Source organism: Pecten maximus, chromosome 14, assembly GCF_902652985.1.
Source record: "Pecten maximus chromosome 14, xPecMax1.1, whole genome shotgun sequence".
NCBI classification, from domain to species: domain Eukaryota; kingdom Metazoa; phylum Mollusca; class Bivalvia; order Pectinida; family Pectinidae; genus Pecten; species Pecten maximus.
Window position 1 is genome coordinate 12,799,263 of NC_047028.1, and position 16,255 is coordinate 12,815,517.

The 16,255-nt window shown below is 37.6% G+C and overlaps 2 protein-coding genes across 2 annotated transcripts; both read right to left on the bottom strand.

The window, feature by feature from the left end:
* Positions 1-1,232: 1,232 nt before the first annotated feature.
* On the bottom strand, positions 1,233-9,417 carry LOC117342523 (NPC intracellular cholesterol transporter 2-like). The gene is made up of 4 exons (XM_033904704.1): positions 6,985-9,417; positions 3,054-3,161; positions 2,359-2,531; positions 1,233-1,410 (listed from the first exon to the last, which is right to left on the bottom strand). The coding sequence occupies exons 1-4, from the start codon at positions 7,058-7,060 to the stop codon at positions 1,321-1,323; spliced, it is 447 nt and encodes a 148-aa protein (XP_033760595.1). The 5' UTR covers positions 7,061-9,417; the 3' UTR covers positions 1,233-1,320.
* Positions 9,418-11,170: 1,753 nt separating this feature from the next.
* Positions 11,171-14,879, bottom strand: LOC117342522 (NPC intracellular cholesterol transporter 2-like). Its single transcript, XM_033904703.1, has 4 exons — positions 14,743-14,879; positions 12,189-12,296; positions 11,684-11,856; positions 11,171-11,353 (listed from the first exon to the last, which is right to left on the bottom strand). The coding sequence occupies exons 1-4, from the start codon at positions 14,816-14,818 to the stop codon at positions 11,264-11,266; spliced, it is 447 nt and encodes a 148-aa protein (XP_033760594.1). The 5' UTR covers positions 14,819-14,879; the 3' UTR covers positions 11,171-11,263.
* Between the last annotated feature and the right edge of the window lie 1,376 nt (positions 14,880-16,255).

Genomic DNA, 16,255 nt, shown 5'->3' on the forward strand with positions numbered 1-16,255 from the left:
GATTATTGCTGTAAACATGATCCCGTGGTCAAGAGGTATACACCAATTTTAAGAGAAAGGATTTCTGCACATGTCGATACCTAGATATCATTGATGTAAACAATATTTTGTGAGTTAAGTTACGAGTTTAAAAGTCCTGCTGTCCAAAGGAAAATCTTGTTGTGTCCCTTTCAGTGTTTACCTACAGTAGTATATTATGAAAGTTGGCAATCCAGTACCAGACCGTGTGCATAGAAAATGCTTGTTTCGAAACTCTACATATCCTAGAAAGACAAAATATCTGTATGTTGCAGTATAATTCATTGCTCGCTTTATTTTATATTACTTTAAATCTTTATTTATATGTGGTAACACCTATCTGTTCTTTATATAATATTTCAAAGTTTCTTTGATCTTTACCCAACTTATGTCAACATGTATCCTGTCAGTTTTACGATTTCGCCATACTGATATGCACATGATGTGAGGGTATCGAAATGGATAAATTACAAAATAGTGAAATGAATTTGAATGTCCATGACTTATATCACAAGTGATATTTTCGGTTTAAAAGCTGTATCGTCATATTTGAGCGACATAACAGGATATGAATAGTAGATATCATCCTTAGTATCATTAAAACCACGAAATATATATCACTCGAACTCCTCATCTTCAGTCGCCTACACAAGTCTACACTAATATGGTACATTAGGGACTGCTAACATTTGAGAACGCATTTGTTCGAGCGGTTGCGTGATGTCTTTCGATTTTCCTGGAACTTTCCCTTTTTTGATGACAACATCCCAGCTTCCCATATAGCTACGGCATATGCATATCGCAGTTTATGATTTTCTATAGTTATTTCAATAAGAAATGTTATATGTTTGGCTTACAAACCTGGAAGACACATTGTTGCTTTCGTAATCCCATTGTAAAAGACATTTTTACACAATTGGAAGATTAGTCAAGCATATCATTACCATTGCCATTCCTTTTGATTTCGACACTTCTGCGGTTCGACGTTAGTTGATGTTACTATATTTGGATTTAATCGGGATAATTCTTTAATGTTTACCCTGTCTGAACACCTGGTTTAATATCTTCATCCGTATTATTTTTTTTTATTTTCATATATTTGTCTTAGATTCTTCCATTAAGGGAGCTAAGATGTTCACATCAAATTTTGATATACTCTAGTTATATATTCAAGACAATTGTATTATGAAATATGTTAAAACAATACCGCAGAATTGAATTGCAATATTTACTCGTATACAAAATCATGGATAAATGACATTTTTAGCATCTTGCGTTACTAGTTTGCGAAGAGTATTTTCTTCAACTGTCGGCAATGACGGCGGGAAACACTAGACACAGGAAGTCCTGTTTGTTGTCATCAAGAATGCCCAACTTAACAAGAACGGAGATCTAAAATAAAAATGATAAAAAACAAGAAGATGAAAAGTGGACGACAGATTGAAGCTTATCAATACAAGTATTACTATATATGATTATTACTTATTAAGGAACTTTAAATATTTAAAGAACAACAAACCTGAAATTAATTTAGAAAAGACTAGATGCAGACACCTTTTTGAGATCCGTACAAAGGTCATTTAAATACGTGGACGGAATGGAAGCAAGAAAATAAATATAAAGCATAGACATGTACAAACATAAATAATAGAGTGTACAGGTGTACAAACATAGATAATAGAGTGTACAGGTGTACAAACATAGATAATAGAATGTACAGGTAAACAAACATAGATAATAGAGTGTACAGATGTACAAACGTAAATCACAGAGTGTACTGATGTACAAACGTAAATCACAGAGTGTACTGATGTACAAACGTAAATCACAGAGTGTACTGATGTACAAACGTAAATCACAGAGTGTACTGATGTACAAACGTAAATCACAGAGTGTACTGATGTACAAACGTAAATCACAGAGTGTACTGATGTACAAACGTAAATCACAGAGTGTACTGATGTACAAACGTAAATCACAGAGTGTACTGATGTACAAACGTAAATCATAGAGTGTACTGATGTACAAACGTAAATCATAGAGTGTACCGGTGTACAGTCGTAAATCACAGAGTGTACTGATGTACAAACGTAAATCACAGAGTGTACTGATGTACAAACGTAAATCACAGAGTGTACTGATGTACAAACGTAAATCACAGAGTGTACTGATGTACAAACGTAAATCACAGAGTGTACAGATGTACAAACGTTAATCATAGTGTGTACAGATGTACAAAAATAAATCATAGAGTGTACCGGTGTACAAACGTAAATCATAGTGTACTGATGTACAAACATAAAATTAGAGTGTACATAAGATGGATAATGTTGTACATACCTTTGGGTAAGATGGAGAAACATAGATGACGATGTTATACTGTGAGGAAGTACCCTTCTTGATAGGACAAACAACATTTTTATTTGTACAGCAATCCAAAGGCGATGGGAATTTGACATTTACGCCGGCAATAATACCATATATGGAGTTAGTTGGATGTGTCACGTCCTCATCTGTACACAAAAAGGTACCCATGGGAACGTAGATGGCGATATTGTACATATTTTCATTTTGGTTGACTTAGAAGACTTAGAAAGTTTAGCTGATAATCGAATAAAGCGATGGTGAGTTGGAATTAACGAATTAATTGTGACATAATTAATTTACAGAAACGACAACTAGTACCAGTGGAACACGTTATTACTACCAGCGCAAAAATCGCTAGACTAAATTACCGCTAAAATGAACGTTAAAAGTAGGTATAGCCACACTGTCATGACGAAGCACGCGTTTTTTAAAGTAAATATGTATTCTTTTTCTAAGTAATCGGCGTGTATTTTTATCATTTTAAACCTAGATATATATCATAATGACAGCGTCCATGAAGACAACAAATATATTTAAAATAGGATACATTTATAATAGCTTCAATGGTACTCACAGGTTAGAATGTTTTAAAAAAGGAAATATTATCATCAGTAACAGTTTAATAATTTCACCCGACGGTTTACACGCGATAACACAGTGAAGCTTACTTGCTGTGTAGTTGACGACCATGGTGGCATTCTTGCCGTGAACAAGATGACATGGCTCAGCTGTACATCCTCCAACATCCACACTGTGTATAGTCGCTCCCTTGGAACCTGCAATGGAGAATCATTTGATCATAAATTAACTTTTGCCTAAAAATGACAATTGTGTTGTGTTGAATAACTTGTAGTCAAGGTAAAGACATATTTCTCTTGTTTTTTCCCCATTTTAGTTAAATGTTTGACAACTTTTATTCGTAAATAAAATAGGAATTTTCTAGCATTGACAAAACATTACCGATGGTTACTCTATGCGTTCAAACAAACTTGACATCTATATATTAATGGGGATGTTGTCGTGGCGCAATGGTAATGTCGCATTTGATAGGCGTCGATTTAGTGTCGTTAACTTGAGAGAGGACTATTAAGTTCCGTAGGTTATGAATTCGAGTTCCTGAGAGGCAACAATTTAGTGTCGTAAGTTGTGAATTCGAGGTGGTCCTAAGAGAGGACGACGGAGTGTTGTTGGTTATGAGTTTCAGGCCCTGAGAGAAGACGATTTGGTGTCTTAGGTTGTGAGTTTAACGCCCTGAGAAGGGACGATTTAGTGCCGTAGATTTTGAGTTCGAAGCCCTGAGAGAGGTCAATTTATTTTCGAGGACATTTGTTCATAATATCTGTGTCATGATGTTCTGGTCTCGGCACTCTGTCATATTCATGACCACTGTTTTTGTATACAAGATATACAAGATACATGCTTTTGTTATGTATTCTATGTATGAGTTATGGCAGGATTAGTGTAAAGAATTAAATACATGTATGTCGACTTTAGAAGAAATGACATTCGTTTCATTCGTTGAAAAACATATTCTTAAATGTTTAATTGAGGTGCTATTATGAGTTATATATTAAAATTATTATGGCTAAGTAAGTTATTTATTTGTGCATTCCCTGCAGTGATGAGCGCCAAGTAGGGAGCATCATTCTATCAGATTGTTATGTCACGTCCTGGGGAAAGAACTGATAATCCTCATCACGTGGAGCTTATCAACTCAGAAGCAGTGTCGGTAAGACTTAAGGAAGAATAGGGGAGATAAAGAGATAATCTTTCAGTTGTTTTATGCGGCGAAGCAATGAGGACAGCAGGTACAAATCGAATGCCCTACCTACTGTAAGGTTTATAATTGATAGCAATCTAATGTCCGTTGAAACTATCAATACGATATGAAGGAAGTGGGAAGTGTCAGATAAGTTATAATTAAGTAATCTTTGTTTATATCTACTGAATACAGGTACGGACATCCACTGATTTGATTTGCTTTAGAATTTGGTGTTAAATGGGGGTAATGTACTACTTGCTTATAAGAGAAAAAAAAGTCCTACTCTATTTTCTGAGACATCGTTACCACTGTCTGTACGGCCTTACACATCTAATCTAAAGGTCTAATCCAGTTCCCATTGTCTGAAGGTCTAACCTCTTGTCATCGTCTGTGATGTATAACCGTGTCCCCATTGCCTTCATGTCGAGCCCTGTTCCCATTATCTAAAGGTCTAACCTCGTTCCCATGCTCTCCAGGTCTAACCTTGTTGCCACTAACCAATTGGTCGCTGTATCAGTCATATTGTGGGGCTTGCAAATACATATAAATCGTCTGTCGAAATCAATTGGCTCACTATCATATTTTATGCACAGTGATTGGTAAAATGTAATCGATAAAGTCAGAGACATGAGAGAGACTCAACGGTACCACCTGACCAACAGACTACAGTTGGAGAAATAAAACCCCAAATTGTAAATACTTAGTAGATTCTGATCAAATCCATCAATCATAATCTTTATTGTAACTGCTTACTAATACACAATGTTGTTGGAAGCTTTTTGGGAAGCTAATACAATGTACTTCTTCCTATATTCCCATTGTCTGTAAGGTATAACATCATCACCATTGTCTGTGAGGTATAACATCGTTCCCATTGTCCGTGAGGTATAACATCGTCCCCATTGTCTGTGAGGTATAACATCGTCCCCATTGTCTGTGAGGTATAACATTGTCCCCATTGTCTGTGAGGTATAACATCGTCCCTATTGTCTGTGAGGTATAACATTGTCCCCATTGTATGTGAGGTATAACATCGTCCCCATTGTCTGTGAGGTATAACATCGTCCCCATTGTCTGTGAGGTATAACATCGTCCCCATTGTCTGTGAGGTATAACATTGTTCCCATTGTGAGGTATAACATCGTCCCCATTGTCTGTGAGATATAACATCGTCCCAATTGTCTGTGAGGTATAACATCGTCCCCATTGTCTGTGGGGTATAACATCGTCCCCATTGTCTGTGGGGTATAACATCGTCCCCATTGTCTGTGAGTTATAACATAGTCCCCATTGTCTGTGAGTTATAACATAGTCCCCATTGTCTGTGAGGTATGACATCGTCCCCATTGTCTGTGAGGTATGACACCGTCCCCATTGTCTGTGAGGTATAACATCGTCCCCATTGTCTGTGAGGTATAACATTGTCCCCATTGTCTGTGAGTTATAACATAGTCCCCATTGTCTGTGAGGTATAACATAGTCCCAATTGTCTGTGAGGTATAACATTGTCCCCATTGTCTGTGAGTTATAACATAGTCCCCATTGTCTGTGAGGTATAACATAGCCCCCATTGTCTGTGAGGTATGACATCGTCCCCATTGTCTGTGAGGTATAACATTGTCCCCATTGTCTGTGAGTTATAACATCGTCCCCATTGTCTGTGAGGTATGACATCGTCCCCATTGTCTGGGAGGTATGACATCGTCCCCATTGTCTGTGAGTTATAACATTGCCCCCATTGTCTGTGAGTTATAACAATGTCCCAATTGTCCGAAGGCCTAACTCAGTTTTCATTGTCTGTGAGGTATGACATCGTCCCCATTGTCTGTGAGGTATAACATTGTCCCCATTGTCTGTGAGGTATAACATTGTCCCCATTGTCTGTGAGTTATAACATCGTCCCCATTGTCTGTGAGGTATGACATCGTCCCCATTGTCTGTGAGGTATGACATCGTCCCCATTGTCTGTGAGGTATAACATCGTCCCCATTGTCTGTGAGGTATAACATCGTCCCCATTGTCTGTGAGGTATAACATTGTCCCCATTGTCTGTGAGTTATAACATTGCCCCCATTGTCTGTGAGTTATAACATTGTCCCAATTGTCTGAAGGCCTAACTCAGTTTTCATTGTCTGTTATGTCGAGCCTACTTCCCTTTGTTTGAAAGGTCGTTCATCCCGTCTGAAAAGTTTGAAATCGTTCCCATGTTACATTGTGTGAATGGTATAACTTCGTCATCATTTCTTCCACTGTCGAATTTACAGATTATATATGTCAAAGACATTCAGGCCGGCTATATGGACAATTTAGTACACAGCGAACACGATAACATTAAGCTATTTTCAGGAGCGTTATCTTCTGTTTATCTGAGGCCGTGTTCAAAAATACATACATAATCCTACGTCATTGTTACATATATATTTTATAATAAACTGTTTATACACGTATATCAATCATTGAAAACTTCATTATGTGGAACCTGACTTACAGACACATATATGTAAGATATACAAAATACCGTATTATTTTTCTATATCTGCTTAATATCATAGCTTGTACTATCTTAAAACATAAATATCTGTAGAACCAAATATATTTATTTTCGATGCTTGATCGTTTTCTAAGTATAATTCATTATGTTTTTAATGACTTTAGTTTAATTCTCCACATGGCTTTGATGTACTACGATACTCAATAACAGAATATTCACAATTTCTCGACTGAGGGCATCGATGTTTTCTCTAATATTTCTGATAATGAAATAGTGTGGGCGTTTTACTGCAAAATTCCCCGAGCCAAAACTTAATTGGGATTAGATTCTTAAATTCGACACTTACCACAGTCTTGAAATTTAACAGAATTGGCCAAAGCCATTCCTAAGAAAGCTGAAAGAATCACAAGTTTGTACACCATCTTGCTGAAAAAGTGTGAACGATAAGTGTCTGCCCATCTATATATATAGCATGTGTGGCCTTCACCTTATATCGCTAGGTCTCGCTTCAACATACGGCTATTGCACATGTGCAGATTCATATTATAACGTACATACGATAACGATACCTATCATATAATGGGAGGTGATCGAACGGTGGAGATATATATAATTTCTGTAAAGCACGAATATCATTTGATTGGACTAAGTATACATGAACTTCCGGTTATGATTTCATATCATCCAGATATATTTATAGTCCAGCTCCTGTCCGACATAATTTTACGGATGTCCCGATATCACTAGCTGACAAATAAATAACAAGCAAAACAGATAATAATTTTATAGTGTAACTGCAGCAGTAGAATGTCGGAGAGAAATGTGAGATATACCACTAATCTTCGGACACGCCCTCGTCAGCCTCGCTTTGGACTTCTGGATTTCCCGTATCGTGATTATAACACACACTAACATGAACTACAGCAAAGGGTTTGTTTCTGAAATTCAAAATCTTCATCTAAGATAATTATAGAACGTTGGTGTGAGAGTCTTACACGGAGCCTGACTCGCGTATGTTGTAATCTTACTGACCTATATTTTGGTTAAAATTTGACTTTAAGGTATACTTTCATTGATAGTCGTCATATTGGGATTAGCGTATCTTCCATGTTTTGAATATAAGTTTTGTTTGTTTGTCTTATTCATATAGATTGTATCCTTCTGTGACCTACTGCGTCTGAGCATAGTATTTCTGAGCTAATTAGTATATTTAGTAAGTTCGTAACTTCTTTGGAAGTAATCATCCCTTATAATGACGATGGCGAAACCAGTGAAAATGCCCACAAAGGTTGAGCTGCAAACTTTGCATGAAATTGGCACGTCTTGGTCGTCGGCATTCCTCAGAATACGGGAGAAGAATGGGGCTTGCTTTAAACTGTAGCATCTCCAGGGCTTATTTGATAACAACGCTATTGCATTTAAACAAGTGCCTGACGATGGTGGAGGCAGAAGAAATCTGAGGGCGAGGTGCCTGTTAATCTGTTAAGAACTAATCATTTTCTGTGTTCTGAAATTTAAGACTTAAAGTCAATATTATGTTTCAATGAGGAAAACACGCATATATAAGGCAGTGAAAACATTGGAAGCGCGTTTGGATAGGCAGGCTGAACAGGCACTAAAAGAACAGACAACAAGATCAGGTATTTACAGCAATAATTGCTGCCAGGAATAATGGCCACCAAGTGGTGGTAATATCAGATCCTGTGATAGCTGATATGGGGATGAAGTTTGAGTTGTTAAGCCCCGAAACTGATCTACTCCCAATGTTTGAGAGATTACAAACTGAGATTTTATGGAGTATATAGGAAACCAGACCTTACTTTGAAGACGGAAAGAGGTGATCAAAACAAAACAAGAGCTTCGAAGACTGCCATTTCAGTTCAAAAGCAGACGGGTTCTGTGCGGGACGGTTCCTAGGATGCTTTACCGATGAAATGCCTCGTACCGATATGAGTGGTTTGAAAAAAGACATGCAACAGATTGTGATAAATACCGCGGGGTATCTCCACCATCTAGGATGGCAACATTTGATTGTAATGTAGAATGGAGACTCTTTGAAATACAATTTCAGAGAATAGCCGGGATATATATATTGTTCGGGCGCAAATCAAATATATGACAGGATTGTTGAAGCGTTAAGGGGAAAGGCGCTTAAATATTTCAGGTCGGCTAAGATTCAAGAGGACTATTACCTGTTGGTAACTGCACTGCATACTAAAAAACTCTGCAGGAATTGTTGGAGGATTTTGCAAAGAGGTAACAGGATCTTGCTTCTGATGGTTACAAATGTATACAGTCTGATGTGGCGGAAATGGTATATGTTCGACTCCTTTCTGAAAGGATGGTTTTGAGAAAAAGGCTGCTGTAACGGCAATGGTAAGAATCCCTGAACATACCGGTTTTAGATTTTAATTGGAAAAGGTAAAGTTGGAAAAGGAGACAGATGCAGACCGACAATGAAATGTTGGTTGCTTCTGAGATCTCAACTGTTGCTAAGGCAGGGTCGGTCATTTTTCCGTTCGGAAGGCGATAAATAGAGACCAGAGAAGGAGCCAATCTTCAGCATGACAATTAAGTTGCATGTCACGATACTAAATCTGCAGGAAAGTTTTGTTACCATAAAACACTTGATCGATTGCGTCATGATGAAAACCAGTATGTTTTAGTTATAATTGACATTTCACCAAGTTAGGGATGGGGTGGGGGTGGAGTTTTATGTTCTACCCGACCAGACTGCAGGTTTGTTGCACGGTTCGAGTGCCCGCTAAATAACTCAGGGTCGGAAGGTGGGCTATTTGCTGCATTGTGTGAAAGGACGAAATTCGCCAAGACTCGTAACACTCCTTACCACCCCTGTTTCAACGGTCAAGTTGAACGATACAACCGAACATTGCTTCAGGCGATCCGGTGTTTTATCAAGGGGAAACAGACTGACTACGATAAAAACTAACAGCAATTAGATGGATCACTTCGTGCTACTCGAAACCGGCAATCATGATTTCTCCAAGCTACCTCATGCTTCGACGGGAGGTAATGCAGCCAATTGACCTAATGCTGGGGACATCTGATGTTGGTTACGACAGGAGAATGAGACTCCAGGTTATGCTGATATGCTTTGTGCCAATCTCCAGCAAGCCCATGCTATTGAAGATGAGCTGAGTAATGACGAGTTTGGGGAGTAAGGTTGAATAAGGTTGAAGACTAAAAAGACTCGTCGTCATCAGAACACGGAATGAGCTCTAGACAAAGTCATAAAAAGAACTAAATGGGATGTCTTTCTCTCGAGAGCCAAATGGCGATGAAAAGTATCTTCGTCCTAAGGACGGAAAATGTCTGGACCCTCTACAGGACCAAGAAACCACAAAAGATCAACGACTAGAGTTTAGACTTCGTGCCATTAGTTCCAGTCTGAAAAATGGATCTACGAACATCCACAGGACGATTCGTTTGGGTTTGCTGGGTGCTGAATGCTGGCATATACATGATGTTTATAAGTTAGGATATTATTCTTTTAACTTACCTTCACGAGGGAACTGTGATTGGAGAACTTTTATATTACTGGTTTAATTTTGTTTGTGTGAATGACTGAAATAGCCATGATTCAACCAAGGAAAGACCAAAAGAAGAAAAGGGGGAAGAGTCTTGTCTGAGGACCTTAAATTAATTCCGGATATCAGGTCAGCCACCTCCGGACTTTAGACACGCTCTTGCGAACCTCGTTTAAGACCCCTGTACTTCCTTCAACGTGATCATAACACACACTAACTTGAACTACAGCAAAAAGTTTGTTTCTGGAAATTATGAGCTTATTCTTTTAAAATAGATTAACAACAATAACACCTTACAATTAAACAACGAAACGATTGTTGACATTTCTATCGTAAATGCAATTCAGATAAATAGAAAATGCTTGTTACGCAACTGCACATACAATGTATCCTAGATGGACAAAAAAATCGTATGGTGATGTAGAATTAATTGTTCGCTCTATTGTATATAACTCGCGATTTAAATGTTCTAGCATCTTGTGTGTTCTTTATACATTATTTCGGGTTCTTTCGAATTTGCTATTGAGAACTTTCCCGTTTGTGGTGACAATATCCCGGTTTCCCCTATAACCGCGGCATTCGAATATCACAGTTTATTATGTTTTTATAGTTATCTAAATAATAAATGTTATATGTTGGCTTATAAACCTGGAAGACACATAACTTATTTCGTAATCTCATTGTAAAAGACATTTTTACATTATGCGAAGTTTGTTCATGCAAATCATCATCATTGCCATTCTTATAATGTCGACACTACTACTGTTCATCGTTTGTGGATGTTACTATATTTGTATGTACTCGGGATATTTCTTTAATGATGCAAAATATATACCTTTTCTGAACACCATGTCTTAATATCTTCATCCACATATACTTTAAAAACAAAGATTTGTCTTCTATCTATTATCCATTATATTTGGATATACTCTAGCTATTTATTCAAGGCTATTATATTATATCTGTAAAAATAAAATTGATGAATTCAATTGCAATATTTATTCGTATAAAAAGTCATGGATAAATGGCAGTTTTAGCATCTTGCGTTAATAGTTTACAAAAAGAATTATCTCCCTTTCAACTGTCGGCAATGACGGCGGGAAATACTAGACACAGGAAGTCCTGTTTGTTGTCATCAAGAATGGCCATCTTAACGAGAACTGAGATCTAAAATACAAATAAATAAATAGATTAATATTGATAAAAAAAATAGATAAATAAATAAAAACAAGAAGATGAAATATGGATAGCAAATTGAAGATTATCGAAACAAGCGTTACAATATATGATTATTTGTTTTTTTTTATTGATGTACTGTCAATATCCTAAAGACAACAAGCCTGAAATTAATTCAAAAAGGGCTGGTTGTGAACATTTTCTGAGATTCGCACAAGATCATTTTACCTCATCCATGTAAAGGAAGCCAGAAAACAAATAATATAGGTTCAAAACAGCAAACGTAAATCATATAGAGTACATGATTAACTCTGTACTTACTTTTGGGTAAGATGGAGAAACAAAGATGTTGATATTATACTGTGAGGTAGACCCCGATTTGACGGGACAAACAACATTTTTATTTGAACAGCAATCCGTAGGCGATGGGAATTTGACAGGTATGCCGGCAATGATACCATATATGGAGTTTGTTGGATGTGTCACGTCCTCATCTGTACACAAAAAGGTACCCATGGTAACGTACAATATAGCAGGTGATACTACATATTAAAAGGTACCCATGATAAAGTACAATGTAGCTGGTGATACTATACATAAAAAGGTACCAATGGTAACGTACAATGTAGTTGGTGATACTATACATAAAAAGGTACCCGTGACAGCGCCCGTGAAGACAACAAACGTATACCTAAACATTGGACACATTTATTTTAACTTCAGCGGTACTCATACGTTAGAATGTTTTAGAAAGGAAATATTACCATCAGTAACAGCTTAATAATTTCAACCGACAGTTTACAAGCGATAACACGGTGAAGCTTACTTGCTGTGTAGTTGACCATCATAGTGGCATTCTTGTTGTGGATAAGATGGCATGGTTCAGCTGTACATCCTCCAACATCTACACTGTGTATCGTCGCTCCCTTGGAACCTGCAATGGAGAATCATTTGATCATATAATCAAAGATTTCTAAAAATGATAAAATGTCACAGTTCTAAGTCCGACTGTTTGATCTGATGCTAGTACAGGCACCAACATTACACGGAACGCAGACAAAATACTAACTACCATCTCCTAAGTGTGAGGATTAACTTTTCAGTTACTAATATAAAACCCTTACCGACTGACTTACACGTAACAGGTTCCTCTCTATTAGGTGTGTCCCTCGAGGCCAGATTAGCATGAAGGAAATATTGGCCGGGTTGTCAAATTAATTGCGTTTTGTGGAATGAAAATATTGAAATCAAGGTATAAATATATTTCTCTTGTATCTTTCCATTTTAGTTTAATGATTTACACGTTGTATTCGTATATGAAATAAGAATTTTGAACCTTGATGAACTATTATCTGTGGTAAATATAAGAATTTAGAAATCTTTACATCTGTGTACAAGTCGTGGCACAGTGGTATGTATGTATAAGTAGAGCTGATGTCGTAGCGGAGACTTGATATTTTCATTTCGCTTTAAGTAATGACTTTCGTTTAATTCGGTGAAGCATATTCAAGAATGACTTATTGATGGTTTTGAGCGTGCTATTCCGGGCTATTTATGCACATGTTATTGCCAAATACATTTTACTTCGTGTGCATGTAATGCGTCTTGGTTAAGCTGTTGTTTTAGAAAAGTCTAACAGAAGGACGATGACTTCCTGGAGTGGGTTAACGCCACGTGATCATTTCACTAAAACGTCATGTTGTAGGCGTATTGGAATACTATATATTCCTCCTAATGGATAGGGAATAAAACTGTAGGCTTCTTTATTTGTGCATTCGCTGCAGTAATGAGCGCCAAGCAGGAAGCATAGTTTATTTAGGTTGTTATGTCACGGCCTGGGGACAAAACATATAGTTCTCATCAAAGGGAGCGTGATTCTATTAGGGTAGACATGTCACGGCCGATAGTTCTCATCACAGGGAGCTTATCAACTCAGAAGATTAAAGAAAGAGGAGGGGAGACAAAGAGATAATCTTTCAGTTGTTTTATGCGGTACAGCAATGGGGACAGCGGGTACAAATCGAATGCCCTACATGTACCTACTGTAAAGATGATAAGTGATAGTGATAGTGTTCTCATGGTCGTGAAGGTCTAGCGTCTGAAGGTCAAACTTTGTTTCTGTTTTTTTGTTATTTCTAAGTTTGTTCCTGTTTGTTTTTGTGAATTCTAAGATTGTTCCTGTTTTTTTATTGTTTTATTGTTTCATTGTTTGTTCCCCTTGGATGAGAGGTAAAACATCGTCGCCGTTGTCTGTGGAGTCTAGTTTCTTATTCCCATTGTCTGAAAGGTCAAGCCTACTTCCATTGTTTGAAATGTCTAATATCGTCCCACAGCCCCTCTGAAAAGTCTGACCTCGTTCCCATGCTCCCATCGAGTGAAAGGTTGAACCTCGATCCCATTGCTTGAAAGGTATAACCTCTTCACCACTTCACCCGCTGTCGAATGTTGGTGTCTTATAGATAACATAGGTCAAAGACATACGACATGGCTAACACCATCGGACTCCGACCTAATTCAGGACGGCTATGCACACTTTAGTACAATGCGAACACGATCATTTAAGAGGACATCCAGCTATCTTCAGGAGTGTTATCATCTGTGAATCTGAGGCCGTGTCCAAACCTACTCACATAATCCGATATCAGCATTGTTTCATTAATAATCTTATACTAAACTATTTATGCATGTATACACATCAATAATTACAAAACGCCATTTTAGAAATTCCTGATGTGAAACTGCCTTCGAAATTTGAAAGTTTTGATATGAACATTGCATAAATACAATATATCTTATTATTTTCTATATCTGATTTATAATATCGCTTGTTCTGTCGGAAAACTTCTTTTCCCAAACCTTTGTCTTAAAACATCCTTTTTGAGATTTGGTATTTTCATTGCTTAAGCACGTTCCTAGTAGATGATTTGTGTAACACCTTTAGTTTTTTCTTCACATGATCTTAAGGTATAACGATACTCCATCACGGCATATTCACGCAACTACGCATATTTCCTGTACCTTTTTAAAGGAAGTAATGGCGATTAAAGCGAGCGATACCAAGGTATTCTCATGGTTGACATTTTCCATTTCAAGGTAAGTCATTATAGCGATAACCAAATACAGATAGTCCGAGTAAGGACGGAATATAAAGAAATCTCCTCCGTTCTGTCCCTTCAACAGACATACACAAAGTACGCGTACTAAAGGACATTAGTGTGATGTGATTGACTATGATAAGCTTTCGGTACATCGAAACAATTGCTTGATTTGAGACATCAAGGACTTCCCTAATTCTGCTGATTCTGAAATGGTATAGACGTTTTACTGCAATATTTCCCGAGTTAAAACTAAATTACATAGTAATCAGGTTTGACACTTACCACAGTCTTGAAATTTAACAGAATTGGCCAAAGCCATTCCTAGGAATGCTAAGACGATCACAAGTTTGTACGCCATCTTGCTGAGAAAGACTGAATTATCAGTGACTGCTCACTATATATGACGTGTGTGACCTTCACATCATATCGGTAGTCTCACCTCATACTGTTGTATAATCATACGACGAGTGTACGTGTGTAGATTCATTTAACGTACGTACGATAACGAGACCTGTCATAGAATGGAAGGTGGTCGAACGGTGCAGATATATATTGTATCTGTTTCGCGAGAAGATTATTTATCCAATTAAATATACCTGTTGTCTGAACTTCCGGTTTTCATGTCATCCAGAGATATATATATTTCAGCTCTTGTCCGATATATCTTTTTTTACGGATGTTCCGATATCATCACCTGACAAATTCGATAACAACAAGACAGATAAGGTCAGAATGTGTAACTGCCTCAGTATAATGGCGGAGGGAAATGAGGGTTACATCGCTAATATTTAGTGTTTAATACGAATGCTATCAATTAAACAACGAAACATATGCATCATGTGCAATCGCGGACAAGTTTGGCAATTTTTAATGTGCAAACAATGGAAAATTAGAACATACATGTAGGGGCAATGCAAATGGCGATTATGACTAATGCTACACAGGTAGGGTACAACATAGAGCGGCATTTCCATCATAATAAATGCTCTTATTAGATACAACTAAGAACTTTGAACTAAGCAAGGAGACTGCTTTAGGAAAAATATTCAGCTGCTTAGATTGAGGTAAAAACGTAGATTTATCATGGAGTCATATTCAGTCAAACAGATGTCCACATTGTATGTTTTACACGAGAGCATAACGGCATATCTTAGACGTGAACATAACGGTGTTGTTTAGACGTGAACTTAACGGTGTGGCTTAGACGTGAACATAACGGCGTATCTAAGACTTAAGTATAACGGTGTGGCTTAGACGTGAACATAACGGCGTATCTTAGACTTAAGTATAACGGTGTGGCTTAGACGTGAACATAACGGTGTGGCTTAGACGTGAACTTAACAGTGTGGCTTAAACGTGAACATAACGGTGTGGCTTAGACGTGAACATAACGGTGTGGCTTAGACGTGAACTTAACGGTGTGGCTTAAACGTGAACATAACGGTGTGGCTTAGACGTGAACATAACGGTGTGGTTTAGACGTGAACTTAACGGTGTGGCTTAAACGTGAACATAACGGTGTGGCTTAGACGTGAACATAACGGTGTGGCTTAGACGTGAACATAACGGTGTGGCTTAGACGTGAACGTAACGGTGTGGCTTAGACATGAACTTAACGGTGTGGCTTAGACGTGACCATAACGCTGTGGCTTAGACGTGAACATAACGTTGTGGCTTAGACGTGAACATAACGGTGTGGCTTAGACGTGGACTTAACGGTGTGGCTTAAACGTGAACATAACGGTGTGGCTTGAACGTGAACTTAACGGTGTGGCTTTGACGTGAACATAACGGC

Excerpts from the sequence above, each read along its gene's own strand:
- LOC117342523 (XM_033904704.1), bottom strand. The coding sequence starts at position 7,060 with ATGGTGTACAAACTTGTGATTCTTTCAGCTTTCTTAGGAATGGCTTTG. Across the intron at positions 3,162-6,984 it reads TGTTAAATTTCAAGACTGTG|GTTCCAAGGGAGCGACTATA; the intron begins GTAAGTGTCGAA and ends TCTCCATTGCAG. Across the intron at positions 1,411-2,358 it reads TTTCTCCATCTTACCCAAAG|ATCTCCGTTCTTGTTAAGTT; the intron begins GTATGTACAACA and ends TTTTTATTTTAG.
- LOC117342522 (XM_033904703.1), bottom strand. The coding sequence starts at position 14,818 with ATGGCGTACAAACTTGTGATCGTCTTAGCATTCCTAGGAATGGCTTTG. Across the intron at positions 11,857-12,188 it reads GATGGTCAACTACACAGCAA|ATGAGGACGTGACACATCCA; the intron begins GTAAGCTTCACC and ends TTTTGTGTACAG. Across the intron at positions 11,354-11,683 it reads TTTCTCCATCTTACCCAAAA|ATCTCAGTTCTCGTTAAGAT; the intron begins GTAAGTACAGAG and ends TTTGTATTTTAG.